The sequence below is a fragment of the Dermacentor albipictus genome, chromosome 3 (genome assembly GCF_038994185.2).
Source record: "Dermacentor albipictus isolate Rhodes 1998 colony chromosome 3, USDA_Dalb.pri_finalv2, whole genome shotgun sequence".
Taxonomy (NCBI): Eukaryota; Metazoa; Arthropoda; class Arachnida; order Ixodida; family Ixodidae; genus Dermacentor; species Dermacentor albipictus.
In genome coordinates, this window is record NC_091823.1 from 37,726,004 (window position 1) to 37,750,865 (window position 24,862).

Genomic DNA, 24,862 nt, shown 5'->3' on the forward strand with positions numbered 1-24,862 from the left:
GCAGTTTTGAGGATCAATTGGCCTTGCAGCAACAGAAAACAGCACTTGCGGCTTTCAGAATTTAAAACATTTTGGAAAAAAGCAAATATATTAGGTTATTACTTAATGTGTTGTGTTTGACCCCACTGTTACATTTTCTTAGAATACCAGGGATGTTATAGTATGTTGTATGTATGTAGCTGACGTCAGGCGTCGTTGTATGTTTTTATATGTCGTGCTTTCTAGATATGCACTGACCTTATGTGCGTGTCCTCACTGTTTTGTGCACTTTATAACTCATTTACGGAACTTTGTATGTCTTCTAGTGTCCTTTCTAATTTATTCTGTGAATATAACTTTGAAAACTGGAGTACTGTTTGACTGTCACCAGTGTATATCACTTGCTCGAGCTTTTTTTTTCTTTTGCTTGCCCTGCGAAAAGGAGTAGCCGGTGCCAATAATGATGGCAACATTTCCTTTCAGTTATTAATAATAATAATAATAATGCTAATAAAAGGCATGGCATGAACGTAGGTATCAGAATAGAAACTCAAATGCATCTATAAAAGGCTCATACGCGATACCCGTGACACTAGCAAAGCTTTAGTCGATTTAGGCCCCGCCTATAGCTGACCTTTAACCTGGAGCCGGCGAAAGGGACCACGAGCAACAAAAAATTACGATCACTGATTAAAATAAAGCATGCAAACAAGTTGCTCTCTCTTTGAGTGAAGTGTACATAAGATAACTGTGATAACTTCTCACAATTACGCTTTAAAGCAAGTTCAGCGCCCCGACGCAGACCGCGTGGCTGCTTTATGGTTAGCATTCGATAACCACCACGCTGACAGAAGCCACCGTCGGCCTTCACCGGACCCGCATGAAAACTGCTGCGGAACCCAACCTAAAAACTCTCGGCTGTAAAGTTTTTACAGATGAAAATACTTCTTAAAACTCGTCGAAGGCAGTAACGTCGAAGTCAGTAACTTCTCATGGCAAGTGCACGGAATACATCTTTATTTTTTTTTCACATCGGCACAAACTGCAAGCAGTCCGTGGTCGCGTTGCCCAGGAATTCAACTTGGCTTGTAGCTGAGGCTGCTAAATTAGCTATGGTTATGTTTCGTCAGCTACGGTATGCAGAATGGTGGCATGCTTTCCTCGCACGTCTAATCTCTGGCCTTGGCGCGTCGCTGGTAATTTGATGCAAAGTTAACAAGAGAGCAAGTATTTATGAAAGAAAGACGACCGTAATCAAGGAACATGCTTGCCGCGTGTGCTTCGCGCTAATGACTTCGTACTTACGCGTGTTTATCATCATGCACACACATTACCCTCGCTCTGTTTATTTGTCACAGCGGACTAGGCTTGCGTAATAAATGACGTGGGAGCGGCCACATGCATATTAAGTGTGTAGTGGCGCCCGTAATTAGCAAAAGTAGATGGAGCATTCTCGGATCAACTCATAAACTTCCCTGTGCGCCCTTCGGCCAGAAAGAAATATGAAACAAAGGTATCATAATCAACGCTTCGTTAAAGGCCACCACTAATGGTCGGATGTAGATAAGCGATGTTACTAAGATTATTTGTTTAATTATAGACGTGTTGGTATGATACATGACACGCGCGCATTGCCTGCAGGTCTACTGCATACTCTGCGTGCTCTCCCAGTACCAAATGTACGCGCTGGAAAGGAGAACCATGGGCCAGGGAAGCCGTCCATCGGTGAGTTTTCATGAGTAGAAACAACAAAGAGAGAGAAAAGCCTGGGATAGCGGCATTCCGGTAGTACTGAATTTGTTTAATACAATTAAAATTGTGTGGTTGAACGTCCCGAAGCGGCACAGTGGGGTTGAAGGGATGCAGTAGCAGGGGGGCCGTGTGTTCACGTTGGTCACCTGAAGCCTTAGCATGTCAGTGTTCTTAAATCCCGATGAGCGGCTAATGCAACTGCACAAAGCCGAACAATGTCTACGTAATCAAACTGTGCGGTCGCATTTTCTTTCGCTTCATATTCACGTCTTATCACCGTTCGCAGAAATCGGGCAATACTGGCGGCCGCGGAACGGTATAGCGTCACGCCAAGCAATGACGAAGCGCAAATAGAATGAAATATAAAGAAAATCTTTACGCGAAGCGGCCCTGGCGTTCCCCGAACGCCACGTTTCCTTTCTTTTCTTTTACCTCCACTTCAATGGGAATGCGGTGCAGCGAGCATCATGATCGAACCGACCGCGATGGCTTTGTGGCTAAGGTGCTGCGCTGCCGAGCACGAGGTCGAGGGTTCGATTCCCCGCAGAAGTGCCGGGCAATCGAACCCACGACCTCGTGCTCAGCAGCGCAACGCCATAGCCACTAAGCCATCGCGGTCGGTTTTTACTGGGAGCCTCCACACGCTGTAATCGCAAGAGTTTCTTACGCATGTCCGCTGTGTGTTCTGTGTTGAGAGTAAAGAGCGTTCCGCATGCGACTTCTTTGCAAACATTCAAGGCATCGCGTGAAGAGTTAAGGGCGCATTCAGTAAGACTCTATCTACGGCAGCACACTTGCTAAAGGGCAAAGCATCATGCTTTTCAGTACTTAACAGGCGCACATGCACTTTGGGGATAGAGAAAAGAGTGAGGAAAACCTGAGTCCCGCGTCTAATGTGTTCTACGTACTAAGTGCATCTCACTAAAGTCAATAATTTTTTACTGTTGTTTTCAATGCGAGATAGGTGCGCTTGTGAAGGTGGTAAAGTATATCATTGGGCCATTGAAGGAGCAAGACGAGCTTCACAGTGTACTTACGATGAAACACTTGTAGCTGCAGGAAATACGCACTAGTAACGCAAGAAGTCGAGGAACAGGAAGTGTGCGTGGTAATATGCAGAGCGTGCACCAGTTAACGATAGACAAGCTGTTAAACGAAATCTCTCGTAGATGCGCGCCAATGACAGCAAGTCATCCTTCAATTACAGCGAGGTGGTGTAAGACAGTTCTCATACCCTCTGGAAGTCCTTAGGGTGTGGTTTGCCATGGACCGCAAGTCTACCCTAGACCTTGCGAGCGCCTCACGATGTCCAGCGCAATTTCTTCCCCACACCCGAGCTTTTTACAATCGGTATGTCGCATTCTAGCTTAGCACTTTTATGGTATCCTCTATGACCGACGCCCATGTTGCGGTATTCGGCATAGGTTGTAACGACACCGCCTGCGCTTTCCGCTGACCTGGTCACAAACGGCCACTTCGGCGCTGCGATGCAAGCTTCATTGCTGGCTTTTGTTTGATTGACCTTCGATACTTAACAAGCCGCCGAACGTCGCCCGCCTGCACTGCCACAAGGAAAGCGTTCTGCGATTCCTCTTAAGAGCTTCGCATTAAAATTGGTGCGAAATACGATTATAGGATTCGTAATATCCGCGAATGATTAATTGATTAAGGTTGTCCCGCAAAACGATTGTGCTCGCGTCCGTACTTGCTGGAACCTCTTATACGTTCACCACCATTATACAAAATTAGACAATGGGACTAAATTTGACAATGCCTGCAGAAAAGGCACCCCGTGTGTGCCTTTCCATCGAGCGATAATGGCCTGACCTTTCTGGAAGTGGCAGGCTGTCGGTGTTGGGGTTGGCTTCCGGTGATCGCTGAGCTGCGTGGTCCGTGGGACTATAGCGAAGCGTGCCCTATGACTAGGTGGTTGCCGAGTCAGGCAATGAGCGTATGGGTCTTGGAAAGCACGTTTGGGAGCACTCGGGTCGCTGCGCGCATGCGCGTAATGACGTGGAACTTCTTTCTAACTTCAGGAACTACGAGAAAACGCTGAAGATATAACTACGCACGACACAGCGTGCTGAAAACGACTGAATTGGATGTTTTAAGACTCATTAAGGGCTTTGCAAATCAGAAGTCACGCATTCATATGAAAATCTTCAAAAATACTTATTTAATTTATGTTCTCTAATTAACCAGGTAATTTCTACACAAAGGTTATCCCAGAGGCAGTAGATGAGTCGTGACTGTACGCTGTAGTTATCACAATCGTTTATTGTTCAAGTTTTATGCTTTTTAACACTTTGGCTGGTAACCTTGGACGCACATTTTACGTTTAGGAACCATTTCACACATATATTGCCTTTCAAATTGTAATTCTAAAGTGAAGCTTTCATTGCGAACCCTGACAAACTTCCTGACCATGGCTGCTGGCGGGTGTCGCTGTCTTGCCGAATAGCTCAGACATAAAAAAAAGAGAAGCCAATGGTGGTATGGAATCTCCATTCTCCGGCACAGGAACCCGATGCTTTAATCACTCGGTCACCATGTGACCTATACACTACTTATCGCGCGAACGCTATCTAGTTAATTAATTCCGGCCATGGCGGCCGCATTTCGATGGGGAAGAAATGCGAAAACACCCATGTACTTAGATTTAGATGCATGTTCAAGAACCCCAGGTGATCCAAATTTCCGGAGTCCTCCACTACGGCGTGCCTCATAATCAGAAAGTAGTTTTGGCACGTAAAACCCCATAATGTTTTTATCTAGTTAATTGAGATGAATTGCCGCGAATATCGCTTTGCGTGGCACGGGTGCGAGAGCTCACACGCCAGCGCGCCAGTTTTCTTTACACGCAGAAGACGCAGGAACGAAATGCGAAAATATCAGTGTTCGATTAACCGCTTCACGTGGATTGCAAGATGTGCGTTGGATCTGTACAATTTTTGTATTATTTTCATTTTTTAACACCGGCCTTTTTTTTTTTCTGATGGCAAGCATCGTCGCTTGGACGTGACATCAAAACTAGCGTCGCCTTCACGGGACGTCAATTTTTTTCCACAGTGTTGTCAGAAATATACAGGCTACTTCAAAAATGAGGACAGGTGCTGCTGAGATGTTTGGCGAAGCTCACTAACGCTTCCGGCCGCCCACACAGCTATAATTTCATGGAGACAAGTAGCCTCGGCAGAAAGCTCCGTGACAGCTACACCATGGTGACAGCTTTTGTGACACGACAGGCTCCTCCAAAGAAAGAAAGAAAGAAAGAAAGAAAGAAAGAAAGAAAGAAAGAAAGAAAGAAAGAAAGAAAGAAAGAAAGAAAGAAAGAAAGAAAGAAAGAAAGAAAGAAAGCGAGCTCGAAGGCTGTGCGTTCGCCTAGGCGAAATAGGAACATGCCATTTACAACCTGTAGCATCCCTCGGAGTGTCGCGTCGAACTATAGTCGGGACACGATGCGAAGATAAACAGCGCCACGGACAAACACTCAGAAGTACATAGCAGCAGATGACGCAGGCCAAGCCAGAGACCTGAGAAAAGCTGACGACTGTCACGGTTGTCTTGAGTAAACGACGGAAGCGCTGATGCAGACGTAAAGAAATGAAGCAGACAGATCTGCCATCTTGTCTTTTCTTTTGTGCCGGCGCATGCGCTTCGATCGCCTGCAGTAAAAGAAAGATACTGCCTTTGAGAGGAAGCTTTATCCTCAAGAGCTCATATCTAATGCATGGGAATGGAGAAATTGTTCTCCTCAGCACCCACTGCACCAACATTGTTAAGGTTTCGCGCCAGTGAAAGTAAATGTCAGAGGCCGCCGCTTACAGTGAGTAGAGCGTCTATTTATGCTGTGAATCATTTTTTAGAAAAAAGTTTTGCATAAAAAAGAACTGAAGGATGAAGTTTACAACTGTGTCATTCAGCTAAAAAAGAACGATATCGCAATACTGTGGACTGCATCCCTAGAGACATTTAAAGCTGACAAAATTGGAAATTGGTGTATTTAAAACGCTCTGAGATACTTCGCACAATTGCGCATAGGAATTTTATGAAACCCCTCGTAAGCATGGTAAGAGTTTCACGTAAGCTGTAAACTTACGTGCCATGCTAGATTAGCGGCTATGATGTTGCACTGCTAGGCGTTAGGTCATGGGATCAAATCCCGCTCACGGAGGCAGCATTTCGACTGGAGCGAAATGCAAAAAACACCTGTGTAGTGGATATTTGGTGCTCGGTAAAGAACCCCAGGCGGTCAAAAATTAATCCGGAGTTCCCTACTACGGCTTTTCTCATAATCATAGTGGTTTTGGCAGCTAAAAACCCAAGAATGAAATTTTTGTTAAGGCTGTAAGTTTACACTGTATCGCATTTCTTGCGCTTTAGGTTCTCTAACAGGTGCATTTTACGAAACTGCGACATTTGTTATTTATGCAGAATTACGTATTTGTAAACATTGTCCCTGCATTTCTTTTATTTCTTTAACTTACTAGTATTTGGTCATTTTCTCAAAGAAACTCGAAACCCCAAACCGGAAATTTGCTTCCCGCAGTAGGTAAAACAAGATTTTTTTAAGCGACAAATTTTATTCAAATTGGTGCAGCTATTGCCTAGTAAGAGTATCACTGCGTTATACGAGTGTTTGCATAGGGAAATTCGATTTGGCCTTAATAAGAGGGAATATTTCTTTTTTCTAAATGAGCAGCTACTAATGCTTGCTTTTCTGACTGCATAGTGTGATACTCCATGTCTTGCGTCAAACATATGAAATAAACGCTGATAAAAACAAGGAGATACGCAGACGGCACATACAAATACTAACGCTTGATCATCGATCATCAATCAATGTTTGTTATAGTGTTCTCAGCATGACGCAGTACGTAAAGTGGTAATAGATGGTCTGTAGCGCAATATTACCCTACACTCAAGCGCAAGTGATATTACCTTTTTCCCGCGAGGATGCTGAATATTTATTGGAGAGGTGATTTGGCTCACCATAAAGCTTCTTCGTGGCATGGAGCTACAGTGTGAATGGTGAGCCCAGTGGTTCGAAGAGTTATAAATTTCGCGCAGCCTATTGCGCCGCGGTTCGAATCTCTTTTGTGTTAACGCATGGAATGGGACGGCTTCAGACCGTACGGCGTTTGAGCAATGGCGCTCTAGCGGAGCACTTAAGGACAACTTTTGCAAGACTAGGTCCTCCTGCAGCAAGCTCCTCCTCTTCCTCCTCTTCTTCCTGTACGTTTCGTTTCTGAGGTTTAAATCTTTGGAGGCGTTGTTGCTGACTTCCATATGTGGCTTTCCGTAGAACTATATAAATTTCACCTTGTCCCCGATAACTCAAACAACCGCTTAAGATGAATTTGCCTGCTTGCAGTGGGGCGAAGTGAAAATCATAATTGCACAGTGGCGTTCAAGTGAATACCACTCTTTGCTTATTCAAGTATTCGTTCGATTGTGTGACTGCAATTCCTAGGTCAACGTGAAGGCGTACATTGCAGTGTAGTGGTGCCGAATCTACACTGCCGAACCTGTGTATTTTTGTCTGCACAGCTGCTTTCCTTTACTGCAGGCAACTCGAATTTCACACAGTGTTTCCCCTCGCTTCTTTCCACGAACAAGCCGAAGGAGACGGAACCGAGACGACCGCACAGTGCGTCGGCAGGCACTGCTGTTCCGCGCTACACGAACGGCAGTAACCATGGCAACAGCCGCTGCACGTTCAGCCGCATAGCGTCGTGGCCCAGTCGCCGGATCTCCCGCAAGGCGGCCTTCCCACAGAGCGGAGCACGAGTTTCACCCTGCAGTTTCGTGGCCCTTACAGTCCCTGCTGCCACAGTGACCACCAGCGCGACGGGTAAGGTGGTTGTTTATTTTAAAGTTGTGCTGCACGGAAATGCGTCAAATTTGACTTGACTTTATAGACTGCGCAAACAATGTCCCAAAGCACCTGTAATGAAATGCTGGCGCGCCACTAATCGTGAGTCTGTGCGTCCACGCTTTAGAAGTTACACGGTATGTTACGCAGAAATAAATGTTTGTTTTGTCGTTGTTGTTTATTTGTGCCATGCTTTGAAGGTGGGTGTCGGTATGAAACCTTTCTCTCATTGAACTTTGTCAACTTACGCATTTATTCTGTGCTTTCTCCGATGTGATGCGACCCATGCCAGTGCACATGAAGGTGTTAGCATGCGATTATGGTTATTGAGAAAACTGTTGAGGCCCCATTTGTACGCAGACTGCACAATGGTTATCGCATGGGCCTCGCTCGGTTACCTCTCGTTCACAGTACGGTGCACGAACTTGCAGAGGCCTGCGAGGACGCATTGCCGGCCCTACTTGTCCAACGAATATTCTCATGTTTGTGTTCGCGACGACGTGGTGCGACACGGGTGGGACGTCCTATCATGCCAAAGGGGTATTACGGCTAGCATATATATATATATATATATATATATATATATATATATATATATATATATATATATATATATATATATATATATATATATATATATATATGTTGTTGAATATAGAAAGCTCGGTTCATTGCGTGTTGTCCCTTCCTTTGCGCCACACCACCGTATCCGAGCCTCTTACTAATTAGTCTCCACGATAAGCTCATTTACGCTTTTCGTGGAGTCATCCCAAAACAAAGCTGGATGCAAAGTGGAGAGATAGATAAGAGGATCACAATATCCTCTGCCGGCCGTTCGCCACTTCTTGCAGTATAATCTGGGCCTCTATTAAAAAAACTGTTCGTACGGTAAAGTAATTCGTAAAAAGAAATGTCATACAATCGTACCGTTGAACACACGTATAAGAGTGTATTATTCAAACAAATTGACCAGTGACACGCAGTTGGGTGCTACGATACACGCTACATCTTTAAGGCCAAAGGCAAAAGGTGCAGCATGGTGTCGACATTGCAGAGAAGTCAATTAGAGCTACGTTTTTAAATTTATGGCTTTAGTATCTATAACAGGTGGTGATTTGGGCATGTTACTTGGGTATTTCCGGCGCTTGTCCCCGTTCCTTCCTGTTTTGCGCTGGTTCCCCAGCAATAATTTGGGATATTTACATCAGATACCCTTTTATGATTAACTACGCATTCCTTTGATATGTTTGTAGAAAGTTTGAAGAAATTTTGAATACATAGTGCTCAAGGGCCGCATTCGAGAAGCTCTTCATTCGTTCACAAGTCATAATTAATTGGCACAGGCTCTTATGAAAGGTGCAGTAGCTGGACTCTGTATATGGTCCCTTGGCTCCAATGCGCAAATCTTATCGTTCCTATGTGCTGTTCGCCATTGGCAGGCCTCCTTCGCTAATCACAACTGGCTGGCGTCAACTCTTAGCAACAGTTCTAGCGTAATAACTCTTTCTATGACTACGAGCCCAGATGTTTGGAGCTCTGTGCATATTAACCATACTAAGCGGACTCACCAGCGCACTCGCGAAAGTTTTGGCACAGGCAGTGAGGTGCGCGTACGGCTGCAGTACGCAAACAGACGCTGCCAAAGTTCTCGTAACGCCGCGCGAATTACAACTCCCACTAGATCCTTAATTTATGCTTCTGCAGTTGAGCGGGGCAATGTTGCCCTTCGTGGAGCCTCTATTGACAAAACAACTCTCATTTCCCGCCCGCAACCTCTCCGCTCGCAACCTCCCCGCCCCTTACTCTCTTCCCTAGACACATCCTAGGAGAGAAACGTTGCCACTGGGCAGAGCAGTGCTGACGGTTGCTTCATTTTGTCTTGGGAAGTCAGCTCATTAGGTGCCTGCTTGTGCGATGTGTGGCAACGCTAAGTGTCGACGCATGTTAGGCTCTCCTGCAAGGCTCGTTAGCCGTGCTTCTCGCGTGACTGGCAGGTCCTCTGCTGGAGGCGTCTTGCTCCCCGATGGACCCTCTCTATAGACGATGTTTTCTCTCTCGAGGTCAGGCCATGTCATACCTAAACAACTTTGGGTAAACGCTTATGTCTGTACGTACGCTCGTTGGCGCCAGGATTAGGCGAGAGGACAGCGCGCTCTTGAAGAAAGCGCTGCTATTCGCCAGCGCTTTCGGACACCGGACAGCGCGCTAAGCACGCTGCTCGTATGAATAGCGCCTGACGAACGGGTGACGAGGGTACCATCTGTGTGCAGACTGCTTGCAGGGTTCTAAATTTCGGATGCCGGCGAAGCTTGCTTCTTACCTAGAATCCTCGCACAGAAACACCGCATGTTCTTGGATTTGTTCAGCATAGTGCGGAAAGAGAAAAGGAGAAAATAGAGGGGGGGGGCGTAACCAGACGTACGTCTGGTTTGCTACCCTTCGCTGAAGGAAGGGGATAAAGAAACGAAAAGGGTGAGGGAGAAGATGAGAGAGAAAAAATGTAGGGGCGCACACCCGTAGAGGTACGCACTAAAGTCTATAAACAGTCGCAGAGATTGGTCAACTTGATGTACTTTAGTAACGTTCCCGTCGCTTTCTGCGCCAGCTACGTGCGCGGTTGCGGTCCAGGACATTCGCCTCCGAAAATGGTGTTGAGTCCGACTGGTTTAATGCTTCCCGGAAAGCGTCACCGTGGATTTAGTGCTGGAAACAATGACACAAAATGTCATCATAGAGTTGCACGAGACTCTTACCAGAGAAAGATGCGGCACTACTGTCGCTGAAAGTCTGAAAAATAATAATTCAGATCCCACGCACTGTGGGCCTCAAAAGCTTTCTGTGCTGTTTGCGTTGATTGACAATATTTGGCAGCTATGGTGACGGCATACGACAGTCGTGAGGTAATGCTAAATGTTACTATGCATGCGGCACTTGTTTTCACTTCTCAAAGTACGCAGAAAAAACGTACAGCCAGACGTGTTATATTGAGGTGTTCTTGTGCGTCATTGTTAGCAGCTTGCGCGAAGGTTAGCACTGTCATTTCCTCAAACCGCGCATCACATCATCACATCGTGGCTGAGATGTTGGTTTGCTGGACGGCTCCTCGCGTATTCTTGTCTTTACGTTGCGGTGATTTAATGTGGCTTTGCGTCTGCGCGCCGTGCGTCAGTTGTCCGGATGGACAAACCCGCACAGTGTTCATTTTTTAGAAATAGCAGAAACGTGCTCTGCCGCACGTCGAAATTATGTTTTTTTTTTCAGTTTACCCGCAATTTAGCCGTGCCTAATAGTAGCGTTTCATTTACTGAAACCCCAAATGAGCCACAATCAATTTTCTACTGAGTGTGCACTGACAGACAAGCCACGCTTTCTAAAGGGCCTTTCCTCTTTTTCGCGATTCTGCAATGCATAAAAGCTGCCACGAGCGAAGAGGGGCGACGTTGTTATTCACCCATTTCTTGACGACCGTTGGCTTTGCCGATTCTCTGTCTCGTCTCTACCGTTCTACCTATATTTTCTCTGGGCTATTGCTCTGAGTATAAAAAAATTATGGCGTTTTACGTGCCACAACCACTTTTTGATTATGAGGCACGCCGTAGTGGAGGACTCCGGAAATTTTGACTACCTGGGGTTCTTTAACGTGCACCTAAATCTAAGTACACGGGTGTTTTCGCATTTCGCCCCCATCGAAATGCGGCGGCCGCGGCCGGGATTCGATCCCGCGACCTCGTGCTCAGCAGCCCAACACCATAGCCACTGAGCAACCACGGCGCGTGACTGAGTATAAAGTTAAGCGTTGTAGCTTTTGCAATCCTTTTAGGTGGAGCTCAAGCGTAATTAGAGGCGTCCAGAGGACATTGTGTCGACGACCAGGGCATTCCAGAGAAGAGCACTGCACAGGTTCGGGCCTTGTAAATCGGCCTTGATGGCGGTCTTCGGTCGAGCCCAGGCTTGATGCTCAGGGGTTTGGCTCGGACTCGGCTTTCAGGCGGTGGGCTTGGGTCGGGCCGGGCTTGTTCTTCTGTACACTGCTAGTCCGGTTTCACATAGCTTGCGCATACATATATGTTCCAAATATTTTATCTAGAACGAGCAATGTTTAGGTGTAACAGTTGCGGAAGTTCTATCTGACATTCCGGGTTTGTTTTGCTGGTTCCTGCTGGGTTTATACGGAACGGCAGAGAAGTACTCGTACGTGAATAAGCCACTCGGTCCAGTTAACTTTTTTCTCTCATTGTTCAAATGTTTCACTAAAGCATTTTTTCTGTGCTTTTATTTGCATTCATTATTATCCCACATTTCTAACATTATTTTATAATTGCAGTAATGTAATACAGTAATCATGTCTATTATTATTTACAGTCGCAAGCGCCATGGCCGGCTTCCAAAGCAAGGAACTTTTGTGAAATCTGCCGCCGTTAACAAAAAAGAAAATGAAAACGGTCTGTGCGGAGTCTGATGACTTATTAACACAAGAAACCTTTTCTTGCCAGGGTTCTATCACGGTTCCCAGTTTTCACGTTACGCCAAATGAACACGTACAGCTGGCTCTCGTGCCTGCCCACAATGATGCATGCGCTGGTATTATTCGACTGGATGCGGCGAGAGCTCCATGGCCCTGCCCTAACATTGTTGCACTTGTGCAGGAACATATCGGCAAAGAAAGCTTACCAAAACCAAATTGCAGAGTTTAGCATTCCTAAGTTGCAGAGTGGTCGCCTGGTTGACGCCGCAGAGCACGACTCCGAACTAATTTTGAGCAACTAAAGTTCCAAGAGTGGTAAACAAGCGGCCTTGCTTTGCGCATTTAGCGGAATGCGCTTAGAAAATGGAGACCACGACATTCTGCTGCGAACCAGGTCGCCATGGCAACTCCTCCACCACGGTGGGCGAGTTCCTTAACAAGCGCTTCGACAGAAATGGGAAAACTGGGATATTGGGAGGTTCGGCGTATGGAGAAAAATAACTCGTTCTGTAGCATTGCCATTGACTGCATGCATAAAATTATCTTTCCTTTTTTGTACTTACGTCTTAGTAACAAAGCCGGGTCCTTCGAAACACAAGCTCCATTAATGTGAGCTCGCTCTTGATACAACCAATAAGCGACCAAAACAGAAACTGAGGTCCAATAAGCGCCGATCTTATCTTCCCTTCTTAAAAATTTAGCAACTCTTATGTGGTAATGTTCGAATTCAATAGAGCATTACAGGTAAGCACGAGTGATTATCTGAACAAGCTAGTGATGAGATAATCCCTCGTGATTCTAACAGCCCTAGTGGAGAGCCATTATCGTCTCCGAGCCGTCGCGCCATTATAGACAAAACTGGCTGTCCGCCCGCTGTTGTAGCGTCTTTGCAGGAGCTTGCTGCTCGCCTGATGGCGAACTTATTCCGACAGACCGCACGTTTTTATCGACACAATAAAAACAAAAGATGTTGGCGAACGAATTTCAGAGCTCGCGTTTCCTTGTCTCATGAAGACTTCGCGTTAAAGAGATGCATTCTTTGCAAGCCCTACCAGACTTTCCTTACAGTGGCTGCTGGCCTCGTCCTGCTGTCTTGCCAAATATATTTGTGAATATATATACAAAAATACATGAATATAGCGACAAAGTGGCTCATAAAGGCCTTGTATGCTGACCAAGTATGGCCACCTCCCTTCTGCGTAAAAAAAGTAGCTTCTTACGTAGAAACTGAATAAAAATGTCGGCGTTATTTATAAAGCACAGCAGTCTGTTAATAGAAATGGTTAATATTATATTTAATGAATTATTTTATCTATTTTCTTTAATTTAGCCATTCGGTATGTGCCACTCGGGGTATGGATGGAAACAATTTTATTGTATATCCACCACAGTTTAACGACTGGGGTTCAGGTCTCCCATGAGGGGACTTCGAGGCCTTGCCTCGTCCCCGCTACTCAGGGTATATCTGTTCTTAACCAGCCCTCCAAAATGGGTATTTCCAACTGTAACACAAGAGGTACAGAATTACGAAATGTTGCTTTTCTGTCGATACACCTGTCATTGCAGAATTGTACGCATCGCCGTTATCTGTACATCATTTATTAACGACATCACTTAAGCTTACCTTCGCATAAATTTCGACATCGGCGGAAGTTTCTTCTCTTTTCATTTTTTTTTTCATCTAAGGTGCTATAAAATCTGATATTCATGATATACATTTAACACGCGCTTAAAGCTTCCTATACTAATAATATAGCATACATACACAAACACAGCATACGTAAAACAAACAATACAACATTAGCAAAAACGCTTTCAAAACTCTGTCCATTTTGAAGGTTGGTTGTTGAGGCTTGGAGTCCTATAACGACACAGAGACTGGGAGGGACGCCGTAGCTGAGGGTACCAGATAAATTTTGGCAATTTGGAGTTTCTTAACTTACAATCGACATTCGACTGTTGCCGCCGTGGCTGGAAGTTGAACCCACGAACATATGCTCAGTGGCAGAGCTCTACAACGGCTAAGCAACTCTGATGACTATAAAATTACGACGTCTTTATGTTCAGTGATAATAAGGCCGGTAATATTAGGGCAATAATTTATTTAAAAACACATATACTTACAACCTATTTTAACTTTCTAAATAAGAAAGTATAACGTTCCGCAAGCTCTAAGAAGGACACCTATAGTTAGCAACAAGCACAGCTGAAAATGTCCGCTTTTGGTTTGGTAAGTTGCACAGAACAATTTTGAAAGCTCGAATGAGTAGTATAAATGAGCACGTTATTAGTTATTTACGAAGTATAATAAGACTGCCTGCTCAAAGAACAAAGAAAGAAAGCAGCAGAAAAACAAAGCAGCAGCGCTGTGTCTGTTATCGCTGTACTGAATGCCAGGGCAATTATATTTCCTCTCAGGAAAATATCACCCCTGCTGAATCCGTAATTACACGTTTAGTGGGGCACCTGAGAGCGGCGAGAGATGATTGCAGCTTTCAGTTCTGGTGGCTGATTTTCCGAAAGCAGTTCCCACAATTTGTTTTATTACTGTTGTATTACTATTTCATTACTGCGCGCTTTTACTACTTTGAAGCTTGCAGCGTCTGGGATGCCTGTGCTTAAAGTGTCAGCTGACGAAGGATAGAATTGCTAAAAGTCATTACTGGCTAAATGAAGCTCGTTGTTAATCAACATTCCTTGCCCATTCATGACAACCAGGGAGGGTAGTGTCCAAATAGAAGACTAATCCTCAACTGTTCTAATCGATGTCAACCTTACGGCGGTAAAAAAGAAAAAAAAACAACTAATTTATGCTGTTACTCGTTTAAACATCTCAGTAGAGGTGCCATCGAAATAGAGTGCGGAAGATACAGCGATACAAACTTAATCATGACCGCACTTCGCACAGCTTACTTCGCATCCAAATGCAGGGGCTAGCTTTATTAAGGCAGGCTCCTCCACAGAAACTCCTAAATAGGACAATATTTCCTTTAAATTATAACGTCCATAACAGTGCACGGTTTTGTTGCGACCAAGAGCAGCAGGGGTGACTTGGTCATTTGTTCTCCTTCTCTTAGACAGCACTAACTTCAGTTCTGCCAGGGCATTTATCGGAACGGCGACGGCGTTGAGGGTTCTTGTAACCTGACTTCGTATGCACTATATCACAGCCAGGTCTTCATTCCAGTCTCAAACCCCATAATTTGAGCGGCCGGCTCGCCATAAGAAATGATACATTTTGCTTCTATTGTCAATGGTGCACGTGTATTTTTACCCTTTCGCAGTGGTTCTCTTAGTGCGTACTGTTTCAGTGCGGATACTTTACCTTCTCGTTCTTTTACGTTTTTAACAGCAGCCATGAACATGTTTCTCATGAATTCGAAAATTTTCGCTTCTTCATAACACTTCGGGGAAACCTTTTTATCCAGGGAAAAATATGCTTAGTTTGCGTTAAAGCAGTAAAGACACTGCTTCATAAAATACTATTTCAAGTGATGAAATCCTACTGCGCGGGCTACGAGATGATTCAGAGCAGGAGTGGAAGGACGCGAGAAGCGGCTTCTGCGCCACTGACTCTTTTTTTTCTTGGTAGTTGTTACTCACTGGCCAGCCGCTTTCGGTAAATTTTAGGACTCGGCGAACATTCAAAGTTTCGAATACGAATAGAATAATTCATTATTCAAATTCGGATGTAAAAAAAAAACTATTTGTACGCATTTCAAAAACTTACCAAATATTTCGCAACAACCTAATGCGAAAGGCTCATTATTGTTATCCGTATGCTACACAAATAATTGCAACTCACCGAAAGTGAGAGATCACGAGCGCTTTGCATGCAATAAAAAAAGCGTTAGTGCAAGCCTTGTTTTTCGTTTCGCGGCAGAAGCCCACACGACAATTTCTGATTTTTGGTTGTTATCTCTCATTTAGTGTTTCTGTCCGTCTATTAAAAAGCAGTTTTATTTTTTATACTACAACTAGTGATGTTTCGCACGCGACAGGAACTATTGGAAGCTTCTACAGCGCACAAATCCTTCAGCAGCTTTTCCTTCCTACAAACTTGGAACCTTTCTTTGGCAATAAATTATTTAGCGCTCTTGGAAAGTGTGCCATAAAGCTGTTATCCTTACTTGAAGAAATTGTTTGCAATCATACAGAGCTTCCAAGCTTGCACGAGGGTATTCGTGTACCTTATATTAAAATACGATTCGTGATTTTGTGCTTAAAACTGATGTGTTTATTGTTAGTTGTATTTTTTGCACTAGTGCGTAGAGGAGTAGTACCTCATTCTGTGGAAATAAACAGTGCGCTGTAAACAACATATGCTACAACTATTCAATATTGGATATCTGATTCGATATTGGGTAGCTTACTATTCGTACTCGATTCATATTCGAAAAACTTAATTTTCGCCCATTTCTAGTAATCTTGCGTTCGGTAGCATCACTGGCCGGCGTGAGTTCCTACGAAGAACATTAGCACAATAACTAAATTATGTATTATTCCTCCTTCTGCATCTAGTGTTTTCAGCGAATGTTCAATTCAAATTCTTCGGATTTAAAAATGTTTCCATATATACATATTTCTTCACAAGACTGCTGCCCAAATTCTGTCCAGTCTAATTGATGGCCTCACCTCCACTCTTTTCTCATTGTTTTCAGGCAAGATTACAGAGGACGCTAGCAAACCAGCACGGGAAAACTCGCCGACTTCGGAACGCCCCAAGGCGTGCGCTTATGACGTTGACGACACGTCAAGTGCGCTCCACCTGTCCACGGCTGAGGCGTCACTGCAGCATTCAGCTGCAGAGGCCCAGGTACCGGAAACTTTCCGCTTACTTGCGAGATACGAAATATGAGATATCCGCTACGAGGCGTGGGCACGCCTGCATTTTGCTTTCCCACGTGCACAGGGCACTCAGGGCAGGTGTTTCCCTCTGGCCGCTCAGCTGCCACGCGCGGCACCGCGGTCTTTACCATCCTTTGTTAGAAAACTTCGAGCGCCGGCCCTATCTTGAAAGTGATGTGCGAGATGAGTGCAGTGCCTAGGTGCGCCGAGCGCTGATAGCTTCGTTTGAACTTCGTGTGCGCTGTATTTTCGCCGCTTAGTTCGCGTTTATGCGAGCGGCAGCACAAAGGTCAATTCGCTCGTTGCCGCTGCGGCTCTTCCTCACGCCAGTGTTTTGACAAGTGTTCACGCTTGTCTAATGAGATGTGTTTATATTTGCCTGTGCGCGCGTGACGGCATGCTTCATGATGTTCATGATGTCAAAAGAATTAAAGCACAATTGAAGACGGTAGACGGCCCGTCAGGTTACTACGTGACGATGTCGCGTAACGTCATTGCATTAATCACCGAAACCTTACCGGCCAGAGATGACAAGGCCGCCTGTGACAAAGATAACGTCACCCATCGAAACGTGGGCCAGCCTGTCTGAGACTGGTTCATACATCTTTTATCCCACTAAGAATGGTTCAGAAATAGTTAAGAAACAATGTTAAGAAACGAGCTGAGTTGCCACGAACCAAACACATGCTTACGAGAGCCAGTACGTTTACTGCAAGCTTGCACTTTGACGGTTCATACGCTCGACTTTTCGCGATGCATCTGTGTTAGCACGCGCTGCTGGATCAGTATTCCGCGGTACTACTGCAGAGGGGCTGCAAACACCACGCAGGAATACGATATACCAAGCGGGCACTTAATTAAATCACCTTCCTTTTTGTATTAGCAGCGAGCCACTTTCCATATTATGTGCGGGCGCTTATTGAGCGAGCCATGTTTGATGTGCGACCACGCACCGTTGCTGTCCCGTAGGATATGAAGCCCGATCCAATACCGAGTCGCTGTATGTGTAGTTCCTGCGTGACACACTGGCGCCGACGCAAAACCGAGCACGTCGGCCGCTGTTGCTTACACCTCGACGTAATCTAGTTACCCTGTCCGGCAGCTTCTTTTTGAGTGACAGTCGCGGCTTCGGTAGCAACCCGACTTTCTACTTGCGACCGCGTCCACTGCCGCCTTGTCAACCGGATTATTGCGAGGAAACGGATGTGTGTCCGGACGCTCTTGCTTTTCCTCGTTGTTTACAATAAGACGATGCCTACCTCGTAACCTTGCCACACGCGGGAACACATTTAGAGCACGCTGCTCGCAGAGTAACAGCCATCCGTCCTTGCAGGGGACGGCAAAAGCGGAGCCCTATTTCCCCAAGGGGCGCTAATGTACATGCCTTGTTCTTTGGGACACGAACTCGTGTTCTTAACGCAATATAGGTGCACGATTGGTTCGTAATGCCAAGTGCCCTGTTGTTTCAGCGAAATACGCGACAAAAATAAAGTTTTGTCGTGTAAAGAACATCCTTAGCGAGGCTACAGAGTTAATCATTGTTTAGAATCTAGCGTAATACGTGGAAACAATGGCACAGGGGAAAACGAGAGAGGTATGCGGATGTGTAGATCATTGCCATTGTTGTTGATAGTGGGTTACTTTAATTATTTATACGCGTCCACAAATTTACGTTTGCGCTTCAATACCTTCGACTCTGTCCTCGGAGGTGGACATTCCGTGAACTGTGCGCGCGCATATTACGCAGAAACGCTAGACTGCAATTATCATCATAATCGTCACTGCTATAAACGCACTCCTTTATCGCCCTGCGCCATTTAACCCAAATACCTTCCCCAGCGTGCCGTAGCAGGCTAAATTCACGTCACTCAGGCGGATCGCCATTCTCCCTTTCCACTTCCTCCTCCTCCTTCTCTGTCTCGACCCCGCACGTTTATCGCAAGTACCACTTGATGCAATACACATACATACACAGCAGACGATATCCGGTTCACGACTGGTGAAGTGAACTACTCGTGGATAGTGGGCAGTGTAGTCTTGTGTGCTCTTCACGCCAAAACTGAGCGACAGGTATGCAAAATGCACAATAAAAAAAGAAAAATGTTAGCACGGAAAGCAATGCAGAAGCTGTGTTTAGTATCGATTGTGTCTTCTTTTTTCTTCTTTTCATTCCTTCATTGTGTCTTTAGTCCTTGGCTAACAAAAAGCCATGCCACCGCTATATTACCGAGCTCAGCCACTCAGCGCGACGGCTGATCAGAAAAGAACATAATGGGAGGAAACGAATCCTAATAAAAAATACGGTCTCAGAATCCATTTCACTGGCTTTCACCGATCCCGGGTCACTTTGACGCGTCACTATACTCTCGCGACCGTGGCAGTCGATGCGCCGTCACGCAGAGTCTCGCAGATCCTGGTATTCTACGATATTTGTGTAGTGATCCTACAGAAAAGAGCCTAGAAGTGTTTCCACATAGCAGGTAATTGCATTTTTTTATTGCACGGTGATTACTTCACGTACTCAACAAATCACCACCTTGCCGGCTCAGACAATGCCGTTAACTACAACGTGACACGGATAAAGGTCCTTGCGGATTGTTGCAGCGACGTCATGATCAGTCCATAGTGCCATTTAAAGAAGAAAAGAAAAATGTTCATTCGCGCGGCGGTATAAAATTCGCAATGCTTTCAAAACTGCGTGTACTAAATTATTCCAAAATATCAGACACTCTACGATTCTTCTAGGTTACGTGTTGATCCCTGACTCTTTTTCAGATGTCGGTGCTATAATCGCGGAAGGAATTGGCAACGGCGTACCATGATAGCAAACGTCTCGGAAGCACTCTCGCCTTGGATTTTTCTCGGATGGATTGTTCAGTGAAGCAACGAGCAAAAACACAAACAGTGCCATTGTTGTACGTGAAGGCTAATGATGGAAACATTTCGTAAGTAAATTTCCCGTTCTCATCGCTTTTCTATGGCAATACAAAAGAAGGGCGTTCATGAGAACTTGAAAGACTAAAGGCTTTCTCGCCTTCAGAATTTGCCTCCCGCAGAGAAATATTGTACTCTTCCTGCAAAATAAACACGATTGATTTGATTTGATTTGAATTGTATGTGAAATAGTACACATAATAAAATTCAGAACAGTTGTACAAAGTTCGAGCAGTTGGTTTGAGTTCATGAAGCATTGCAATAAGAAAAGACAGGACAACGCGCCTTTGATAATGTCATTTTAATTCCGGCGTTTTACGTGCCACAAACATGATCTGGTCATGAGGCATGCCGTAGTGGGGCACTCCGGATTAATTCTGACCAACTGGAATTCTTTAGCGTGCATCAAATGTGCGCTACACGGGCGTTCTTGCGCTTCTCCCCCGTCGAAATGCGGCGAGTTCCTTTCTCGTCTTCCTTGCTTTGACCTGTATTTTTGCACGATACACGAAAGATTGAATTCAGTCCCCATCGATATGCGGCCGCCGTGGTCGGGCATCAAACCCGCGAGCTCGTGCTCAACTGCAGAATTTCGTAGGCAGTGAACCACCGCGACAGGTTGTGTCAATAGTCCAGTTGGCGGCGTCATTGCTGAGACTATACTTGTTCTGGCAAAACTGAAGAGATTTGCTCTGAGTTTGACAAAGATGTCTGATAAAAGCTTTTTTGTATGTAAGGAGCGGGAAGGAAGTCTAGGAAAAAAGCTGCACAGATTTCAGGTGATATATGCCTAAGCATCAGGGTTCCTTTCGACATCATTATTATTGCGAAAGCATTATACGCCACATTACACGAAAATCCGTCGGCGATACTGTGTGACCGAAAGATCATACCAAAACTGGTCGATGGCGCAAAGAGTAAAAACATGTGCGAAAATGCTCGGATTGACGTCAACTTTCTCAAGGAAGTTCCTGTGAACAAAGTAAATTACTGGCTTTGAAAATAAAATTTTATGCATTTCGGCCTCGGTGGGAATCGAATCCGGGCCTCCGGGGTGCGAGAGGAGCACGCTTCTCCGGTTCTGGCTGACTACTAAAGGTGAGCCTAGTGCGTGCGTTCATGAGCGTGTTCATCACGTTCTGAGGTCTGCAAGCGGTATAACACTTTCGCATTCCCACTCGTAAACAGTGTTAAGTGTCTTTGTCGATATTTTTTTTTCTGTGAGAACCATAAGCTATGTAAGAGATGAGGTTTAATCGCCTTACAATGATGACAGCTGTTCGTTTTCAAGTGGCAGTAATAATAATATTCATTTGTAGTCATTGACAGACAGACAGACAGACAGACTACCCGCCGTGGTTGCTCAGTGGCTATGGTGTTGGGCTGCTGAGCACGAGGTCGCGGGATCGAATCCCGGCCACGGCGGCCGCATTTCTATGGGGGCGAAATGCGAAAACACCCGTGTACTTAGATTTAGGTGCACGTTAAAGAACCCCAGGTGGTCGAAATTTCCGGAGTCGTCCACTACGGCGTGCTTTATAATCAGAAAGTGGTTTTCGCACGTAAAAACCCCATAATTTAATTTTTTTAAAGACGGACGGACGGATAGACAGATAGATAGATGGATAGACAGACAGACAGACAGACAGACAGACAGACAGACAGACAGACAGACAGACAGACAGACAAAGCTTTTGTTTCTATTTCTCAATCTCCCACTATAGCATCTCATTCTTTGATTCTTTCGTTTTCCCTTTTGCAGATTTTGACCATCAAGAGGCTCCTTCGAACTTCTATGAGAAAAAAAAAAAGACAAGAGAAAGACGATTGTTTCGAATAAGAACGCCGCGCACAGGAGATTTCTTGTGTTTCAACGCGCTCAGCATCGAGGAACAGCTGTGTCAAGACACGGAGCACAAGAGAAGATCGACTCTTCCGCGACAAAAACGCGAGTTTGTGGGTGTTCGCTCCGTTTATGAAGAGACAAAGCGACATGATATCTGAGAGCGAGAAGTTTTTTTTTTATTTTGCTAATATCACGCAATTTCTTATATATTCATGGTTTCAGAAACAAACCCCGTTTCCTTCGCGAGAGGACTTTGAAGGTGCCACATATTAATAAAGCTGCATGCTTTAAGAAGTGCCCGTAGAAAAACACTGCGCAAGCTTAATGGCACCCTTTCGATTGTGCGTGGCAACGCCATGAGGAAACGTTTGTACTCTCTATCAGCTCTAATTTTGGCTGTTGAGCTGTCGATTATGTTCTCATCTGTGTTTTTGACAGCTTCGTTCATTATCGAATGAGCCACCATGGCCTACGTACAAACATGACTTGTGTGCAACTATAGCTTTTGGGTTGGAAACATATGTCTTCAGGTTTACGATGTGTTCTCGTCCCGTGTGTACCAAGTGAAACCCCTCCCCCCCTTCCCCCATTGAGAGCATTACTTTTCCAAAACGGACGTGACTGAGTGGTATTTCTACAGCATAAATATGTGTCAAGATACGCATGCGCATCAGTATCTACCACTGTATTGTGACGTCGGACTCACGGAGCAGTCTGGGCACGATTTCATTGCTTCCAAAACAATCACAAAAGTGCATAAGCAGCACCAAGAAGACTGCATTCGTCGGTGGATTTTACAAAAAACAAACCCTATTTTTCGTAAAACTTTAGCCTTATAAGTGTTACTTAATGCTGCAGTGTCAGTTCTGCGCACGTTTTATATTACAAAGGCCGCTCCAATAGACAATGCATTGTGTTGTCTCCTACTAGGGCCACGTCTCTACTTAGACCACAGTATATCACGGCACATGATCTCATTAAGCTGAAATGGATAATGGTTTTTCCAGCATCTCGTGCTCGCCCTCTGCGCAGACAGCAGCAAGACACCTTCTCTACTTGTTAATACTTTCCGTGAGTAGCCTTTCGCTTAGTACTTGGTAATACGAAAAGAAGACAATTTTGCCGTGTACAGATAAGAAATAGCGCTGGGTTACTAGAAGTGCTATGTTTCTCATATTCCCAAGGAAATATGTGTGCAGAAGCGTTATGCATGTCTACAGCATAGGTAACCTTCAGGGCTAGCGGACAATGAGCCACTGGAAAATCATCAACATCGTGATCATTGTGATATATGTGACTCTTTATATGGCTTTCATATATCACGAAAAGTCACTTGATTCAATAGAAATACCAGCAGTCAATCGGCATCAATAGGTACTTGACGTAGGAAGTTTGTGCTCATCTCTCTAGGTGTGTAGAGAGGCAACACGTAGACCGTATGCAGTATCACGAAATGCTTGAAAACAAGCGAAGGCATCGACCGAGGACAAACGTTGCAAGGTGCCACCACAGCGTACATATTGATGCGCAGTCATGATTTCACATGGGGAGGTATCACATTCTTGCTTGCTTATGCGATTATCTCTTACGCAATTCTCACAATGGGCTTAAACACTTTGAGACAGCACGACAAGAATAAAGGCTGAGAACTTCAATATTTCATTATTCTTAAGTGTAAGTAGTAGAATGCAAAAAGCAACGGGATGAATGCTGGACTGTTTTTTTTTTCATCTAGTCCATCTCTCGGTTAGCGTTGTGTTACTCAACACGAAGCTACAACAATTCCTGCAAATATCAGTTCTGTTAAACATATCGTTGGTTGTGAATAATATGCATCCTACATTACAAACGAAGATGTCATCAAAGTGCGCTCGCACACGTATACTGGAACGATCCAGGCCAGACGTTCAAGAATAAAGATTTTTCAAGAACGTGCGCGTCAGCGTCTCTAATCCGTATTTTGAAAGATCCATCTCAACATATCTCAAGTTTCAAGCCACTGGAACGGAGTTCACAGTCATATGAAAGGGATCTATATCGCCTAAAATATGTGCTCTGTGGACCTTCAAGCAAGCGTAGTTCACCACGCTCTTGCCTACACAGACCCACACGAAGTCTGGACACTGGGACCAGTTAGAGGTTCCTGCTAATGACAGCGCCACTGTCGTAAGCTTTGTTTTGCATCCAACACAATGAGCACTTGGTTCGTTAAAAAAAAAAAACACTGCTGCCTTCGCCGAGCGACACAAATTTTTGTTGCCCATACTTTCACCAAATATGGAATAAAAAAATTCGCCTATGGTTATCATACTCAATATTGCGAAATTTGAGCTTTGTTTTCATTTCGCGATATATTGAGGCAAAATACAGAAGAGAGAAACATAAAGGGAAAGGTAGGGAGTTTAACCAAGGACATGCCTGGTTGGCTACATAAACTTGGGGAGGGGAAAGGAGAAGAATAGGTAAGGAGGAAAGAGAATGGTTGAAGTTTCGTGTATCCTTAATTATATTAAATGGTAAGTCATTCGCAGTGGAATGTCCACAGTCGGAAGCGTTCGTACTGTCCAGTAGCCTTCAAGAATTGCAAACGGGCTTTTGTGGCCTTTATCATGCAAGAATGCAGTGACCATGGTCCCAGAATCTTTTCCAACGAGAGCACTTTATTATTTAATAGGCTGAGTTTAGCTTGATGCAAATAATTTGAGAGACATGTAGTAGAGTCGGCAATAATCGAAAATCTGATCGGCGGGTCAAGCGCGTCGGCTTTCATACTTGACTCGTCGAAGGTTTCAGTGTAATAGCTGTGCCGCGTGGCTTCCAGAAAGTACTACACAATTCGCTTCACACATACAATCAGATGAAAGTAATCGCAAAGCCTGAGGATGGAAACAAGCGTGAACGAAGCGAAACTAAGTAAAACAAATAAGCGTGAGCGATAGCTGACGTGAGCAGACGATAGTACGAAATAAGGGGTCAGGCTGAGATCAGACACGAGTACGCACCGAGCGGTCGCGTGGGTCCGCATGATACCAGTTCCCCGCACTCACGTCACAGAAGGGGTCGCTCTCATTGTTCTCCACCAATCGCGGCTCGCGTTTTATCAATTATATGGACACTCCAAGCGCATTTATGCCGTCGCCGTTGCTATCACCGTGATGCTCCG

The 24,862-nt window shown here is 45.0% G+C and overlaps 1 protein-coding gene across 1 annotated transcript; it reads left to right on the forward strand.

The window, feature by feature from the left end:
• Window positions 1–1,625: 1,625 nt before the first annotated feature.
• LOC135903409 (uncharacterized) lies at window positions 1,626–21,900 on the forward strand. Its single transcript, XM_065433733.2, has 5 exons — window positions 1,626–1,704; window positions 7,351–7,585; window positions 16,733–16,887; window positions 19,695–19,864; window positions 21,616–21,900. The coding sequence occupies exons 1-4, from the start codon at window positions 1,657–1,659 to the stop codon at window positions 19,707–19,709; spliced, it is 453 nt and encodes a 150-aa protein (XP_065289805.2). The 5' UTR covers window positions 1,626–1,656; the 3' UTR covers window positions 19,710–19,864; window positions 21,616–21,900.
• Window positions 21,901–24,862: the final 2,962 nt, after the last annotated feature.

What these genes read in the sequence shown, in the direction of transcription:
- LOC135903409 (XM_065433733.2), top strand. Translation starts at nt 1,657, where the DNA reads ATGTACGCGCTGGAAAGGAGAACCATGGGCCAGGGAAGCCGTCCATCG. An exon ending in GCCAGGGAAGCCGTCCATCG is followed by an intron (nt 1,705 to 7,350) that starts GTGAGTTTTCAT and finishes TCCACGAACAAG; the next exon opens with CCGAAGGAGACGGAACCGAG. An exon ending in AGTGACCACCAGCGCGACGG is followed by an intron (nt 7,586 to 16,732) that starts GTAAGGTGGTTG and finishes CATTGTTTTCAG; the next exon opens with GCAAGATTACAGAGGACGCT.